The 18,668-nt window shown below is 39.6% G+C and overlaps 1 protein-coding gene across 1 annotated transcript in view; it reads left to right on the forward strand.

Moving 5' to 3' along the window:
- PSMG2 (proteasome assembly chaperone 2) overlaps window positions 1–18,668 on the forward strand; it is a 415,374-nt gene that overhangs the window by 207,651 nt on the left and 189,055 nt on the right. The window contains exon 4 of the mRNA XM_044067193.1: window positions 17,714–17,832. Within this exon, the coding sequence (XP_043923128.1) occupies window positions 17,714–17,832 (119 nt within the window). The remainder of the gene's footprint in view (window positions 1–17,713; window positions 17,833–18,668) is intronic.

The following is an 18,668-nucleotide window of genomic DNA, read 5'->3' on the forward strand; positions in this document are numbered from 1 at the left end:
AAATTTATTACTTTTTCTATTTGGTATTTATATTTATTTAGGGGCATTTTTTTTATTTATAATCTATAACACTTTTATGTTGCTTTTAAAATTATTTTTATTTAAAAATGTGTGATGTTTTTTATTTTTTTTTTTTTTCACACCCTTTTGTTTAAACCACCCTATAAAATAATTTAATTTTTTTTTATATTATAAAATAAACACACCTATTTGCATTATTTTTAAATTTATTTTTATATTTTTATTTTTTCACACTAATTTTTTTCACTTGAATTTTTATTATTTTTTTTTTTTTTACAACACCTTTTTATTTAATTTAAAAAAAATTTAATTACACTTCTATTTTAAATGAAATATTTAGGTGAGAGAGGCTGAGAATAAAAAATTGAAAAAAAAAAAAAAACAGAGGCAGAGAAAAGCTACACACAGGGTTATATTTTAAAAATTTTAGTTCTGTGGATTTACATCATTGTGTTAGCCTATAGATAATTTGTATTAGTAACTTTGAAAATTATAGAATGGATGGTTCAGGAACAATAGTGTCCTTGTTTTAGAACTTAAACATGCAAATAAAACAATGATCTTATCTTTATTAATATAATAAATTATGAAAAACATAGTACAGAACAAGAATAGTAAACCTGCAATGAATTTTATTTTGTGATATTTTTTTTTTCTTTCATTTTATATATGTAAGATATTTTAAAATAAAGTATATTTGGATATTTTGTTATTCCATATTTGACCATTTATGAATGAGGCAGACTTTGTATGTCCCATATAATGAAATAACTATATGCAGCACAGCCTTTATTCCACAAAGGACAACTCAGCATATTTTCTTTCTTTCTCTGTCTATCTTTTTATCATATCTATCTTTTCACATTCTTCATACATTAACTATTTCCTTCTCTTTCTTTTCTATATAACTTCATATTTTATTTTTTTTATTTTTTCATATTATTATATATAATATATATATATATATATATATATATCTATATATATATATCTTTTTCACACCACACACACTTTTTTGCAAAACTAGAAGAAATAGGAAACATACAATGGCAGATGTAACTAAATATGTAACATAACCAAAGACAAAAAAGAATATAGCATGCCCCAGAAACAAAACACATAAATATAGAAAAAGCAGGACCCACTGATATAACAAAGATACAAAACACATAATAAAAAAAAGAGGCAAAAATGGCCACCAAATGAGCAGGGTGAAACAGAGATAGCTAGCCTTTATGAACACCACAAACATCCAGATTATAACTACCACAGAGAATACCAAATCCTGTATTTGCTATAGGACCAAAAATAACAAAGCCTGCCCTGCTGGGAACAGACCCACAGGATGCAGACAAGGAGAAACACAGGATAAATACAAAAAACTCCCAACATATGCCCATAACAAGGACATGATAAACAGAATACAGGGGGCACCAGGAAAATATGTAGTCCCCATAACAGACCACTGACCTATGGCTCACATATAAAAAAAAATAGACAACCCCAAACTAAAGCCACTAACTGATAGAAAACACAACATAATAAATCATATGTTCTTGCAAACAGAAGACACCCATCTATCTTACATACTTGCCCTTACCTTCACATATACATCAGTCCCCACTTTTTTCCACTTTTCTTTATGGAATAATATTGTGTTGTTTTTTTAGAGGCTTTATTTTGGTTTTTTTGCTATTTATCTTGAAAAAAAAAAATTCCAACAAAAAAATATTTTTTATTTGTGAGAGAGTTTATATTTTTTATTTTTTTTATGTAGATTTATATAAAAAAATATTTTTGGATTTTAAATTTTTTGAGAGGAAAAAAATTTTTTTTTTTTTTTTTTGAAATTATTTTTTGACATCTAAATAAAGAATATTATTTATTTTTCTGAAATTTCAGACTAAAAAAAAAAAAAAAAACACAAAAGCAAAAAAAAAAAACAAACCAAAAGAAACAAAACAAAAAACAAAAAAACAAAAAAAAGAGAACAGGCAGAGACCCCCAGACAAAGAAACACAGACCAGGAAAAAATACCCCAAAAAAAGAAACAAACAAAAAGACACAGGGAAAACAGGACAAACAGAGGCACACAAAAACACACAAGAAAACACCACCCCAGGGGCAGAAACAGAAGGAGGACAGAAAACAAAACAGGAAAGGAGGAAAACACACAGAAAGAGACAAAAAAGGCAGCAAAACAACAACAACAAAACAAAAAAGCAGAGGCAAAAAAAAAAAACAGGAGGGCAGAACACAAAAAACAAGGCCCACAGGCCCCACAGACACAGAAAGGGGCCAAGGACAAGAGGCACACCCCCTCAAAAGAGAACCAAACAGCAGAAAAAAGAAAAGAAGCCCATGAGCTGGAACAAAGCAGGACAGCCACAGAAAAGAAAGCAAGAAAGGTGTAAAATTAGGGTGATACTTTACACTGAAAAGATCAAAATGGAAGGAAAGAAACTCAAGTACACATGGGAAAAAAGGTATGTTTAATATACAGGAAAAGTTAATGAGAAGGCAGGTTGAAGATGGAAGGACAGCAGTGCAGGGGGGGGTGGGCAGGGCATGATGGCAGGTGCAGGAAAAAAGGGGGGGGTGGTGTAGGAGCAGGGCAGTTGAAAAAAAGGAGAAGGCAGGAAAAAGAAAGAAAGCTTAGATGTGGAAGAAATTTGAGAGTCAGAAAGAAAAAGAAAGTAAAAGAAATGGGGAAAAATGTCAGAAAAATTGTGGAAGCAAATAATAATATACTGTATTCCTTACCTAGGGCCCTGATCACAACATTTCTGGTTGTCGGTTTTGTGCTAAATTTAACCAACGCACTATTAAGCGTTGGTATGATTTTGCTTTAAACTATTTTGGACGCCAGTTTAATTATCCAGAAATGTCGTCTGATAGCCGTCCGACTACCGGAGTTCACAAAAAATGCAAAGAAAAGGAGTGAGATAGACAACCAAGGCCCAAAACCAATGACGGAGCTTCTCCTAAGCCAGTCGCCGGTTCTCAGTGAGGTGCTTTCGCAATCTGAGGCCCGCTACTTTAGAGTCGCAGGCTGCTACCGACTCCCACGTGGAGTCGGCCATGCCGCTGGAAACTCAAGGTATTGGAACCTCGGATACTATTCCTTCAGATGGGTCTGGAGCCGCTGAGCAGGCACCGGCTTCTGAGGGTGTATTCAGACCTAAACATCTTTACATTAAACCGACTTCAGCTTCAAAGGCAAAGACTAAAGCACCTTCTAAAGCAAAGAAACAAACTCAAAGAGCCATGTGGACAGGCCTCTGCCCAAAAAACAGATGCTAAAAATGGCCGAAGACTTGATTACCTTGATCAGGGGTACCCATCCCCCTCCAGAGAAGAGGCCTAGGCAAGAGACTGACTATGAATCTTCAGATCAGGTTTCTATTTCTTCTGATTCCTCTTCTGATCAGGAATATTATCTTCCCCCCATGAGGATTCTGATGCTGTAGAATCTATACCTTCAGCTTCTCCTCCAGAGAACTATTCTTTTAGGGAAACCTTGAATACCATGAGGGAGCATTTCCACTGGGAGAGCCAAGATTTTTCAGAATTTAAAAAGAGTCTCGGGGATTTCCTTTTACTACCTCAACACAGGCCACTAGCCATTCCACCTGTGTTAGACATTGTAGATTGTGTGTTTTTGGAGTCTAGTCTTACCCCTGACTCCTTACCTCCAGCTCCTGTTAAGCCTGACAGATATTACAGGCTTCCTGACTCTCATAAATTCCTTTTTAAAAACCCTGCTGCAAACCCAGAAACTATTTCACAGGGTCCCAAAGGAGTTAAGGCTTCCACAGCAAAAAACCCTACCCCCTCTGACAGAGATTCTAGGGCACTGGATAGATGGGGGGGGGAAAGATTTACACATCTGCTACCTCGGCTATAAGGGCCTTAAACTGTTAGTTTCATATGCTCAAATATCAACACAATGTTATGGCAGTGCTTAAACAGAAAATGTTGTTAAACTCTGAATGTGCAGAAAACAAGGAAATGCAGGATTTATTGCATGCAGCTGAACAAGTTGGAAAGCATACTTTGCAATGTGGTTTTGATTCTTTGGAGGCCTCCTGTAGGGCCGCAGTTACGGGGTCTGTAATTAGGAGGCATACTTGGTTAAAGGAACAAAATTTGCCTGATCATGGATACATTGTTTGGTGTTGAGGCAGAAGAGGTGTTAAAGAAAATGGAAGACAAAGCTAAATCTATGCAAACTGTCAAAGATTTTTTTACAAGTGCAGCCCCCTAGGTTTAGTAGACACTGGCCTACAAAAAATTGGTCCTTTCCTGTGTCAGACGGACCACAAAGGGGCAAATCCAGACGTCCTAGAGGCAGATCCCAGATGCAGGGTTCATACAGGTCAAAGCAATGGGGTGCTTCTACCTCCAAAGTTGGAGAAGATAAATCACAGCCGTAGAGGAAACAGTCCCAATGACTTCCCTCTGCCCGCACCAAGCACTTATCTCCTGGCAGCACCCTTAGGGGGAACATTAGCACTTTTTTCTCAAAACTGGCACATTATAACCCAGGACAAGTGGGTTCTAAATGTCATGTCACAAGGCTACAAGTTCCATTTCCATACCCTGCCAAAGGCAAACGGCTGGCCAGATCTGCCAGAAAATCAATGGGCAGAGGCACAAAAGCAAGTCTCATCCCTCATGGACATGGGGGCCATTCAACAAGTACCAGAGCAAGAGCAGGGACAAGTATTTTACTCAAGACTGTTCTTGGTACCCAGAAAGGACAAGGCCTGGAGACCAATACTGGACCTATCTATTCTGAACACATTCCTGGATATACCAAAATTCAAGATGTTGACTTTGCAGCAGCTTCTGCCCATGCTGGGCAAGAACACTTGGCTTGTGACTTTAGACCTAAAAGAGGCATACCTGCATGTCCCAATCAGACAATTATGCAGAAGATATCTCAGATTCAAGGCTGGCTCAATGCATTACCAATTCTCTGCACTGACTTTTGGCATATCTACTGTGCCCAGGGTTTTTACATAGTGCCTGGCACCAGTAATTGCATTCTGCAGACAGAGGAATACAAATATATCCTTACTTGGACAACTGTCTAATTCAAGCAGAGAACAAGGACATTCTTCTGCATTATCTGGCATTTGTGAAAAGACTTCTAACATGCCTAGGGTACACAGTCAAGGAAAAAAATCAAAACTAGTACCCTCTCAAGAGATAATATTCCTGGGTGCAAGCTTAATTACAACTGCCCAGATGGCTTATATCACGCCAGACAAACAAAGGCAACTGACTACCTATTTCAATATGTTGGCAACAAAGGCCCAGTTATCTGCAAGAAAAATTCTGCAGGCTTTGGGCTTCATGGCATCCTGCATCCTACTAATTCCATATGCAAGACTGCATATGAGGAAACTTTAGTGGTACCTAAAAAGTGTTTGGGCTCAACATTGCCACAGCCTGGAAACAATCATTACTCTCATTCCCTGCCTGCAACAGGAGTTTCGATGGTGGGCAAAGGCCTGTCACCAAAACAAGGGACAGACATTCCCATTACCTCCAGCCAGGCAGACACTAACCACGGATGCATCAGACTATGCCTGGGGGGCCCACATGGCAGGAAGATGCATTCAGGGCACATGGTCCTCAAACCAAATGCATCTACATATCAATCAAAAAGAGATGCTAGCTGTTCAAATTGCCCTGACAGCCTTCAAGGGCCTACTTCATCCGGGACAACTACTGATAAAGACAGACAACACCATGGTCATGTGGTATATAAACAAGCAGGGGTCACACATTCTTACCCCCTTTGCAGACTAGCCATGACTTTGTGGGACACAGCATTGACTTACCAAGTGCATCTGCAGGCACACTTCCTGCCAGTAAGGGAAAATACTCTGGCAGACGAACTAAGCAGAAACCTCATGGATCCCCACGAGTGGCAGCTGGATCCACAAGTCTTCAGCATGATAACAAGGAAATAGGGATGCCCGGACATAGATCTATTTGCCTCCCCTCACAACTACCAACTAAAAAGATTCTGCACAAGGACTAATCACAAACTAGCATGGAAAGTGGATGCCCTATCTTTCAGCTGGAAAAACCTATCACTATATGGCTTTCCCCCACTTCCTCTCCTCCCCAAGGTACTCCTAAAGGTCAGACAGGAGAAGCCACAGATGATACTGATTGCCCCAGACTGGCCCCGCCAGTATTGGTATCCAATCCTAAGGAACTTATCTCAATGCCCAGCTTGGACCTTACCTCAAATACCTCATCTACTGTCCCAGCAAAACAGTCAGATCCTGCACAGCCAACTCAGGACTTTAAACCTGGCAGCATGGCGGATAACGTAGTTTTACAAAACACACTTCTCAGTAAAGCTGTAATGAATGTCATTTTGGAAGCCAGAAGGCCTAGTACTAGAAAATCTTATGCTGGAAAATGGAAGAGATTCTGTGCTTGGAACCAGGCGCAAGGAGCTGATATAGCTGTGTCAAATATTCCTCAAATTTTGCAATACTTAACTGAGATGCTGGACAAAGGCCTATCTTTTTCATTTATTAAAATTCATGCCTCTGCCATTTCGGCTCATTACAATACAGAGCTACCAATCTTTTCTCATCCCTTATTAAAACAGTACCTCAGAGGAGCCAAAAATTTAAGGCCTCCAAGGAGATCACCAATGCCTGCATGTGACCTCAACTATGTTTTGGAAAAACTCACCCTGCCTTCTTTTGAGCCAGCTGCTACAGCTGATATAAAGTTTTTATCTTGGAAAACAGCTCTGCTCCTAGCAATAACTCCTGCAAGACGAGTTTCAGAGCTACAGGCACTCATGGCTGTAGAACCTTTTATCATTTTTTATGCAGACAGGGTCTCTCTGAGGACAAACCCAACATTTATACCTAAAGTGGTGTCCAGTGTGGCTCTTAACCAAACTATTCATCTGCCAACTTTTTATCCAAATCCCCAGAACAAGGGTGAGAGAATTCTGCATTCTTTGGACTTACACAGACAGCTTAGATTCTGCTTGGACAGAACCAAAGTTTTAAGAAAGACTGAGCAATTACTAGTGACATATATGCTGCAGGATCACAAGGAAAGGCTACCTCAAAGCAGACTATTTCAAAGTGGATAGGCCACTGCATTCGTTTCTGCTTTTTATACCATGGCAAGCCAGTGCCTAAGGGCATTAGGCCACATTCAACCAGAGCTGTGGCCACTTCAGCAGCCTTACTCAGGGGAGTACCAACCAAGGACATTTTAGAGGCTGCTACTTGGAGTTCAGTGCACACCTTTACAAAGCACTATCATCTGCCACTCTACTCTAAATCCAGGGCAGGCTTTGCCACTGCAGTTCTGCAGGGCCTCATAGCCGCTCCTGCTGCTGTTTAGCTCCAGCCTCCCAACCATAGCTTTGGGACTCTACCCAAATGTAATGACTGCAACAGTGAAACACGAAGAACATAGTACAGTTGTGTACACTTACCATAAATGTAGATGTTCGAGTGTATTCACTGTTGCAGTCCAGGTTACCCACCTGCCATCCCCCTTTCATCTGATGGAACCTATCTTTCCTTCTCTGATTTATACAACCTTTGTGGTGTATTAGCTTGTAGATGAAGGTAAAGTTTATATTGGTGCATGTATTTTTATATATATAAATTTTGGCTACCCTTTTGGGGCAAGAAAAACTAAAGAAAATGTCGTTGGCTGCTTCTTTTGTACCCCTGATGACCTGACGTCAGGGAAGGGGTGACAGTAGCCGATGCAGGACCCAGGACTTTGGAATTCAAGCCGACTGAGGGCAATCTGCCAGCAGGATTACCCAAATGTAATGACTGCAACAGTGAATACACTCTAACATTTTTTTTTTTTTTTTTTAATTTTTTATTTATTTATCATTTGTTGACCGTGAAAATCCGACTAGGTTCCACAGAGGCTGTTTTCAGCGGAGGCCCGGGGAGAAATGCTCCAGATGCGTGTCTTTGGAATGTGAGAGGAAACCCACGCGAACAAAGGGAGAACATGCAAACTCCACACAGAAGGTGCCCCAGCCGAGAATAGAACTGGTGAACCTCTTGCTTGAGGCAACATCGTTAACCGTTGCACCACTGCGCCACCCAACATCTACATTTATGGTAAATGTACACAACTGTACTTCCCTCTCTCTCTCTTCATTAAAACCCATCCCTTCCTTCTCCTCCCAAATCCTGCAAATCCCTCCTTTTCACTACATTGAATGCTCGAAGCTTATGTAACAAGATTCCAAACTTCCATGCCTGGCTCCAACATAACCACCCATATATCCTATCCGTTACTGAAATCTGGTTAAAGCCACATGTAAAAGATCCTGAAATCACCCCCCCCCCAACTACTATATAATTAAAAATGACAGGACCCTCAAAAAAGGTGGTGGAGTAGCTCTTCTCTATTCCTCCTCCCTTACAGTTACTCCCTTCACCAAACCCATACCCCAATTCACCAATGCCGAACTAACCCTGGCCCTCCTGTAGATGAATAGAAACAAACACATATGTATAGCCACTCTTTACATTCCCCCAGGAGACAATAGCCCTATTCTTGAGGATATCCTGTCCTGGTTCTCCTTTAACATTACCAATGAGACCATAATCCTCGGTGACGTTAATATTAACTGGACCGATATTCAATCTCCTACTTTTCCACACAACATAAACTTATACATCTTCTCACAACTAATAAACTGTACTACCCGGCCCTCAACATTTCTCGTCTGGTACTACTCTTGACTGGATTCTTGTTTCCCAGCCCCAAAACATCTCTGACAGTGGCATCCTACCTGACACTCTTAGCGATCATCTTCCCTCTTTCGCTCGTCATCTTCCTTCCTCTTTACAACTATCCCACACTTGTATCTCTTCCCGTTCTCTCAAAATCTTCAACCCTGAAACCTTCTCCAGCTCTCTAAAACACACAAACTGGAGTCCTCTAAAAATCCTCTTCCTAGATAATGCAGTAGCCTAGTTTGATACTACATTCTTAGACCTGTTAAATATCTTTTCTCCCTCCAGGACCAATTTATTAAAAAACTGTGCTATGGTTAAGCAAAGAAACTACAACCATTATGCATCTCCATGACAAAGCCTAGAAACATTGCCAGAAAAATAAAAGCCATGCCACCCTGACTGAATATAAGCCACGACATAACAAAGTAAAAAAAAAACTTGTTGCATCTGACGCAAATCCTACTTCTCCACCCTTCAAAATAACCACAAGACCAACCCCAAAAAATTCTGGAATGGCATCTCCAGCCTCAGTTCTGGCAAAAGACAGCCCCTGCCCTGACCCAAATGTCCCAGACCTCTCCTTAGCCACCCAGTTTAACTCCTTCATTGATTCTATAGCCAAACTAACTACTTCCTTCCCCAACAAAGCTTCACTTCCACCTCCTCCTATCTCTCCCTCCTCTAACACTACCACCTCTCAACCCCCTTCCTTCACTATCAAACCCATTCCTAACTTCACCGTAAAAAAACTCCTTCAGAAACTGAAACCATGCTCAAATGCTCCTGATGACCTTCCTTCCTACTTCTCAAAATTGCTGATGATGCCTTCGCCTTTCCTATCTCTCCATCCTAATAAACCGCTCAATCCAAGAAAACTGTGTACCCCTACTCTGGAAAAAGGCCTATATCATTCCCCTTCACAAAGGAAGTAATAACAGCAACATTCCCAATTTCCAGCCAATCTCTATCTTATCCCCTATCTCAAAAGTTCTAGAAAAGTGTATCCACCTTCAACTTCTACCCTATGTCACAGACAACCATGTACTTACCCCCACACAACATGGGTTTTAGACCTGGCCACAGTACTACAACCGCTCTCCTCTTCTTTCTCAAAACCATCAACAAAGCCCGGGTTTCTGGCTATCTAGTGTCCACCTTGCTTTCTGGATTTATCCAAGGCATTTGACACCATCTCCCATAACCTTCACCTATCTAAACTCTGTAATCTAAATCTATCCCACTCTTCTGTCAACTGGTTTTCTAGTTACCTGTCTGACAGACAACAAGCTGTCAAATGGAAAAAAGCAACCTCCTCTTTCCTTAATACACCTACAGGTGTACCCCAGGGTTCCATATTGGGTCCCCTACTATTTAACATTTTCATAAATGACTTCCACCAGAACATTCCTAGTGCTAAACTGATTCAATACACAGATGACTCTACGATCATGCTCCGCCACTTCACCTCCACTCTCTTAAAACTAACTCGGGATGCTTTCTCTTATACCGAGCGTTGGATGATAGACCACCACCTATCACTCAACCCATCAAAAACTAAAAGTATGTTATTTTTCCCCTTCAAAAATACCATTATAGACAAAAACGCATTCTCCACTACTAGCTAAAACAATACCTCTCTCGAGGTAGCCTCCCATGCAAAGCTTCTAGGAGTCCTTATAGAAGAACAGTTAAAATTCAATACCCACTTACTAATGTAAAGAAAACTCACAAGAAACTAGGCATGCTCTACTGCCATAACCGCTATATCACTCCCACTACTAAAGTTGTACTCTCCAACACCTTCCTCATTCCTTCTCTCCTATATGGTGCCCCACTTCTTACCAACCTTCAATCTTCCCTAAAACCAAACCTATCCTCCTGCTATAACAAAGTTTCTAAGTTACCAGCTATAAATTCTCCTCCCACCACTGCAGTGCCCTTCACAAACTAAATTGGCTCGAACTTCCCAACCATCTTACCTATATTCAACTTACTCATGCCCATAAAGTCATCTTTAATCCCTCCATTTTCCCCTCCCTTGCTGCCTCCTTCAAAATACACCTACCCAACAGACTTCTAAGATCCAATAACCAGAATTTGCTTGAACTGCAAAAGCCTGCTCGTCCTCCAGCAAACATCTACTATCCTTTTCCCTCGCTCGCCTCTGGAACTCCCTGCCACCTCTTATTCATACTACAGACAATCACTTTACCTTTAAGACCCTGCTTCATTCCCATCTCAAAACCCTCTGGGAATATTCCTGCTGTCATCGCACATGACTCACCCCTTCTCACACTCCTTTACTTCTCTCTTCTCTTCATCACACTGACCTTCTCTGACTACTACCATCTTCATTTTTCTCATTTACTCCTACTCTTGCTCTTTTTTTCTTATTGTCCCACCCTTCTTATATTCAACAATTAACACCTTATCCCCCATCCTGCTTTAACTCTGCCAAGATTTTATGCAAGACTGTAATGTCAACCCTGTGTTCTTTCACATTCTAACAAATTTAACAGGAGTATGCAGCAATGGATTTGCCTTATTTTAATTGATGTAATTGTGTGTGTGTGTGTGTGTGTGTGTGTGTGTGTGTGTGTGTGTGTGTGTGTGTGTGTGTGTGTGTGTGTGTGTGTCTGTGTGTGTGTCTGTGTCTGTGTCTGTATAATTTTACCTTTTACTTTTTTAACTGAATTTTCACTGCAATCGCAGATTTTTTATCATGTTATGTAATACCATCATTCTTCAATAGTATTACATAAATGTAAATGCATTTTCTTCATATTATATTGTTGTTCATGGAGCTTTTCTCCCCGGGACTCTATTGAAAACAGGCTCTTATTGGCCCAGTGGACTATCCCGGTAAACAAACTGTAAAATAAAATAAATAATGAGTTTGCATCGGTTAGTGAGCCTTGGGGTATGGCTGTTTTAATTCTTTTTGTACAATGTGGGGCTAAGGTGTTAAGGCTATTTAGAAATGCTGCATTATTTAAGGATAGTCTTTTTAGGATGGACCAGTTAACTGCTTTCAGAGCTTCAGTGAAAGTCTCTTTGCAGAAATTGGGGAGATTACAGGTAGATGTTCTTCATCTCACATTGCTGCAGTCCTTACATATGGGTAGTCCGCTGTCCTCGGTCGGCCCGAATACCAAAGTATTAGGCTGACGTCGGTCATGGGCGCTCAGATCTGACATCAGAGCGTCAGGGTATAAAAGCGCATGACCGACGTCATATCCTCAGTCTTTTTTGCCGCATGGTCCGATGCAGAAGCAGCGTAAGTGCCGCTCATTCTGAAATTTTCGTATTCTGAGTTTCAGACCGAAACTAAGTTGGGCTAAGTACCCCGTTGGGGAATATTTTTGTTTTTTCTTGCCTCAGTTAATTCCGGATGTCATTATTTAAGGATAGTCTTTTTAGGATGGACCAGTTAACTGCTTTCAGAGCTTCAGTGAAAGTCTCTTTGCAGAAATTGGGGAGATTACAGGAAGTTTTGAGCTTATGTTCCTTTGTTAGTTGTGTAATATTACTGTGGGTAAAGCGGGCAGGTGGTCACTTAGTGCATCAAGGAGGGTACCTGTGGAGGTAAAATTTAGATGGGCTCCTAACCAGAATCTAGTCCAGTATAGATTGTTGGGAGTTATTGTTGCCATATCTTGTTGGTGTATTAATATAAGCTGAGTGAATCCAAAGACATTAATTCTGTTGATCATTGCATTTGTGTATAAAGACTTCCAGTCAGTATTTACATCACCCAGGAGAATAATTTAATTTGCAGTTGTATCTTCTATCCAGTGTAGTATGTTTTCAAGTATTGGAATGTTCTGTCCTTTGGGTACATATGGCACAACAATGCATATGTTCTTGGCTCTATTAAGTTTTAGGAATGAGATTAGGATCTCTGCTTTTCCAAATTTTTTGGGATTGTGCCTATATAAGAAGCTACTATGAGCATGTTTGGGAAGATTATAGCTATTCCACCTGCTTTTCTGTGTTCTATTGAGCCTGATATTTTAACCAGCGGGGTAGTATTTCAGCATCTTTTATTTCATGCTTCAACCATGTCTCTGTTGTGGCTAGGATGTCTGGGTTTTGTTGGGTCATCCAGGCATGAAAAACTGTGATTTTGTTGCATATGCTTCTGATGTTTAGAGTGGCTATTTAGGATGTATTCTTTAGTTTGGGGTTTGATTGGGGCCTGGGTTGGTGTGGATGTCACCACATTGATGTATGGTAGAAAAAGATGGTTTACTTATTATGGCATTTTTACCAGAGATGTGTATAAGTATTACCTTGACATTGGGACTGACATTTTTTTATTATCCTTGGGTTACAGCAGTGGAGTGGAGTTAATGGGAAATGAGATTGAAGAGATTTTTGAGTAACTAGCAGGAAAGTGGTTGATGGACGAGGATGAAGTAATGGTTGAATTGTGCTTGTATATTACTACTGGTGGGGATGTTGGGAATGAGAGGACGAGGGTGTATAAGGTGATACAGGAGGGAAACAGCATGTGTAGTGTAAAAAGCTTACAGTTAGGTGAGGTAATGAGCAGTGATAATAGTGTGGTGAATAGCTAGGTTTTGATGGGTAAGGAGCAGAGTGAGGTCTGAGAAGGAAGTTAGAACAGAAATGGGTGGAGATGAATTAAGAACAGTTTGTGATTGGATAGTGCAGTTAGGTACAGGATAGCAGGATGAGTAGAGGAGACAAGGTTATTGAGGTGTAAATGTAGATGTAGTAGGGGTGTATGGGAATTGGGGGCTGGGTAGGAGAATGGATCTGGTAGTCCCATGGTGGAGTAAGTACTAAGAACAATCTGTGAAACTGCAGCAAGACAACAAGATAAGACAAGTCCTGATAATTTTAAAGACAGTAACACAAGCTGCTAAATTGCTGTTGACATACACCTAGGTTAACTGCAACAGACAGTATTGCATTGATTTTGGTTTGAAGTGAGGCTATAGTAAAAGGAGAAACAACTGAGATGAGGGGAGGGCCAATCAGGTACTTCAGTGGAATGCAGTTATTCCCAGCTCCTAACAGATGGTTTCCCACCAAAAACAGTGTGAGGCAGAATGTTTATGGATACAAAGAAGAGGTCTCTGAACTCTGTATACTTGATGTGAGTCACAGCTTTTAGTTTTATTATAATGGTCCTTTATTGCCTTTGCAGGGAAATTTTGCACTGCTAGAGTAAAATATGCTAAAGCTAGCTTCACCTTCAACAGTGTAAGGCCAGTGGTTGGGTTTGGGGGTGTCCCTCCAGTGGATTCAACACTATGGTACAGAACACATTGATGCAGAAGTGAGGAAAAACAATTAATTTTAGTTTGATTCTTGGGAACTGCCTTGCATAGGGGAATGCATGTGTCAGTTCCCACTCTGTTACACAGCATGTAGTCTGTAAATGTGACATTTAAGCCCTTTAGAATAAGTAGCTTGAGGAAAAAACTAGGCAATGACCCAACTCTTCACAAACAGAGCGGTCTCATATTATTAACACTTGACTAGACTAGCCAGTAACTGTGCTGTTCATAAAACATAAAATCGGGTACTACAATTGAAACCTTTGTAGAAGCCATTAGAAACATACAAATATATATGCTAGCGATAGCAGCAGAGAGAAAAATTAACACGTAGCCAGATGGCAACACACTTCAACTTACTGTAAATGTGCAATTCCTATAGCAAACGTTAGATGTTTTCATTGAATCCTATAGCAAAAAGCCAGTAGAAACTTGCTAATATATTTGCTATACATTAACAGCAGAAAGACAACAGCCAGTTTGTAACACATTAGATGCTTATTTATAATTGTTTCTAGTACAAAAAAGATTGAAATAGACCATTTCTGTTAATAAATTCAAAAATGCAGTGTCTTACTGTAGAGTGAAGCAGCTGGATGAAGAGGAGTTCACATGGGTCATGAGGCAGCTGGATAAAGAAGAGTTCACTTGGATCATGGAGTAGAGAAACTATTTTGAATATGGAGCCAGAAAGGCAAAAGTAGTTGGAAAACATCTGAGATGAGAGGGGGCCTATCAGATGCTTCAATAGAATGCCGTCACTCCCCCCTACTATAGTACTCCACTGTAGTACAGTCTTCATATACTTTTATTCTGTTTCCCTCCTCAGACTTTTCCACAAATGTACGTAGTGTTATGTCCTGTACATCTATAATCTGCTCCTGTTAAAGATGTAGTTGTCCAGTTCTCGTGTCATCTCCCCTTTGTTTTTCAAAACATTCTTAGTTTCTGTCTGTTTTACTGTTTCTGTCCCAAGCACTCACACTTCCACCAATATTCTTAGCTTCTTTCCTCCAAATTAATTTTTATTCTAAACCAACTGAGCCTAGTGTATTATTTTTTTACTTTTCTAAATAACGTTTGAAAACTCTTTCAGTTATTTTATTTGAATCCCTTTTTGTTTTTCTCAATTTTATCATCATCTCTTCCTTATCTTTTGGTTATTTTCCTTTCTTTGTAATTAAACTTTCCATATATTATCATTTTTCTTTTCACATAAACAAGAAAAAAAATGAGACATACTTTAATATTTCAGTTTTTTATCTTCTGTATAATGCCTTTATTGACAAAAATAATTGGCAATATTTCATTATTGAACACAGCTCAACCCCTGCTCTATTTCTTCATTGAATACACTTCTCTTCCTGCCATCTTTGTCTACCATCCCATGCATTTAAGAAATATTCCTTTCTTTAGTTTGAAAACAAAGAAGTTTGTATTTTCAGTACTTCTTCCCCACTGTAGTTGTTCAAATTGTTTGTTTTTCAAGGCTTATGGTATGAAAAAGTTCCTGTAGGTCATTCTGGCTCATTCCTACCTGTTTACTTCCTTTTGCAATATCCGTTTATTTTGCATATTTTCCCAGGTTTACTGTATGTTTTTATTGTGTTCAGCTCTAAAATCTCCTGTATGCAGTCTTACTTTGTCATATTACAGCTGAAATCCCCTATTGACAATGCATTTGTACTACCAGTTTCATCTGTAACTTGTGATTTTAGCCAAGTATGGATTCTTAAAGGGTATACACTGTCACTATCCTTCACTCTCTTCTTTTTTTCCCATTTGTATTCTAAATATGCCATTGTTCTTATTGCTCTTTTCCCAGTCTTTTAGTTTCATTTTGCTCACTTCAAGGAGGAATCCCTACCAAGGTCTCAGAACAATCTTTTATATAAACAAAAAGCTTTTTCTCTCTTACTTTATCACACTAATTATGGTATATGAGGTCCATGATAAGAGATTGGTATGAATTTCAAAGCCATAATCTCACAAGTCAGAATTGTGAGCATATCAGAATGCTGAAATACTGAAATTTTTTTTCAGTATTCCAAGTATGACTCTGTATGTGTGCTCTCATGTATGTGTATGTGGTAGTCCTAGGGTTAGGTGTGTGTGTGTGTGTGTGTGTGTGTGTGTGTGTGTGTGTGTGTGTGTGTGTGTGTGTGTGTGTGTGTGTGTGTGTGTGTGTGTGTGTGTGTGTGTGTGTGTTTAGTATTGGAGCTAGGGATAAGGGCTAGTGTAAGGTATGTATGTTATGTAGTGTTGGAGATTAAAGTACTGTGCGGTGTGTGTGTTTTTTTAAATGCTGAGGTCAGGGATAGGGCTTGGATTAATTTTAGGGACGGGGTTGGAGTTAGGGTTGGCACATTAGTTAGACCAGAGCCACTGGCTACCCCAGCTTCACTGGTGATTTGTACAGTTATCAACACTGGTTGTTGAATGCAGAAGTAAGAGCATGACAAGCAAGACGTCGTCATCCAGGTAGCGAAAAGGGATTTTGCATTTTAAGCCTTGCCACAGCCAGGATGTAGTATGGTGGGTCAGTGATTACATTCATCATCGATTCACAGTTCTAGAGACCTGGGGTTCAGTCCTGATCTCTTATCAGTGTCCGTGTAGAGTTTCCATGTTCTCCTAGTGTCTGTTTTTCAGACCTTTCAAAACATACTGGTTGACGGAATACTTTGAGTACTTTAAGAGGCCCATATGTGTGTGCTCACAGACATAGGCAGGCAATGACGACTATTCATCTCCTACACAATAGGTGACATGGCCACTGGCTGTTTGAACCTGTCTATTTCTCCTGCTCATCAACCTTATGATTGAAGGAATGTTGCCTGCCTTAAGCACTGTACACAGAAAACTAGCTGTGGTTGCTGTCATTGTGGAAAGGAGCACAACCTCTGTGACGGATATGATGCTGGCACTTAATTCTTTGATGCAGTTTTACTAGAACTTGTATTTGATGAAACTGTAACATAATTTATGCGTTCACATACGTGTATGTGTTTGTGCATAATGTTTAAAAACAAACAAAAAATAATGTTTACAGTCTTGGTGCATTCATGAGCTGTCTTGACTGATGCTGTGAACTGGGTTCTGAGGTGCTTCTAGGTTTGCAGAGCACTTACCAGAGAGGGATTATCCATTCAGAGATGTGTGTGTGTGTGTGGGGGGGGGGGAGTGGGAATAGTGTGTGTATCGAGAGTGTTTCATAATTCCTTGTGTCACCCATTACTACAGTGAAACGGTTGGCATATATCAGTGTTTAGTTTATCTGCACCCAAAGAGCAAGTATAAGAACTTAAGTATTTCCTGACTTGACAAGCACTAACACTATCTCTCTCTCTCTCTCCATAAAGTTTGGCATTTCAAATGTAGCAGCTTCTGTGACCTGGAGTCATTCTTATTTTTCAGAGACCTGCAATTTGCTGTCTGTAGGGTTACACTGGTTATTGCTAGTGGGGCATGCAGCTTGTGTCAAGATGTGGTACAGTAGTAGCAGTAGTAGACGGGGGTCATAAATGTTTGGAAGTAGGGACAGAGAAAAACTAATGACAAACATAATTTAATTATTTTCTCTCTCTCTTTTTAATACTGCTGCTGTTGTAGAATAAATCCAAGGAGTTCCGACAGATCATTCTTTCATGGGTAAAACAAAATGGCTTTTCCAAAGTAGTCCTTCTGTCCAGCAGTCATGCTTACCAGCGTGATGATCGTCAGCTGCTTGGGTAAGACGAGATTTTCTCAGAAAGGCTTGCATTATCATTCTGTAGTTTTCACACCTGCATGTTTTAATTTCATTGTACTTTATTTATTTTTTGTTGGTGACTATAAAGTAGGTTATGTTTTCTGAATACTGAATACATTATATTCCTGGAATAGCCTGACTGTGATTGTAGCAAATCAGTTATGGTGCCATTTGGAAAAAAAATAGACAGTACAATAACAGAGAAAACTAGAGATGCAAGTACATTAATAGATAAAGAGTTTAGTTTTTGGTGATAACATATCCAGAATGATAAGAAAGTTATTTGGGGCTATACATTCTGATATTGAGAGGCAGTGATAATAGTACATCACAGGCACTGAACCTTCTTGTGTATTTTCTGTTAAAAGCAGCAGTGAAGTAAGTACAATATTTTGTATTTACTTAATTAGGATCACAGGAAATATGACAACTGAGTCAAAAGACCTTATACTCCTTGTCAAATCCCACCCTCGGACTGTACTCCCCTTCTTGACAAAGACAAAGCAGATCAGTCCCAGAGTAAATTTTATGAATACTTATTTACTCATCCAGGTTTAATTTAAAGGATGCTAAAGTACCCCTTTGTTTAACTTACAAGGAAGATCTGTTCCAGGGGGGCTAGGCGTTTGGTTTGACTTGCAAAGATATAGGAGGTCAAGGAGGACCGAGTCCCTAATGATAAGGAACGTGAGGTATAGATCACATTACAAGAGCGTATAAGAAACTGAGTAGAAAGATACTGTTTCAAGCCTTTCCTAGTAACCTGGGGATTTTAGGTTATTAATATTTTTAGGTGGCTTTTGGACCTTTTCAGTT

This window comes from Protopterus annectens, chromosome 3.part1 (genome assembly GCF_019279795.1).
Source record: "Protopterus annectens isolate FY-2018-M chromosome 3.part1, PAN1.0, whole genome shotgun sequence".
Lineage (NCBI taxonomy): Eukaryota > Metazoa > Chordata > Ceratodontiformes > Protopteridae > Protopterus > Protopterus annectens.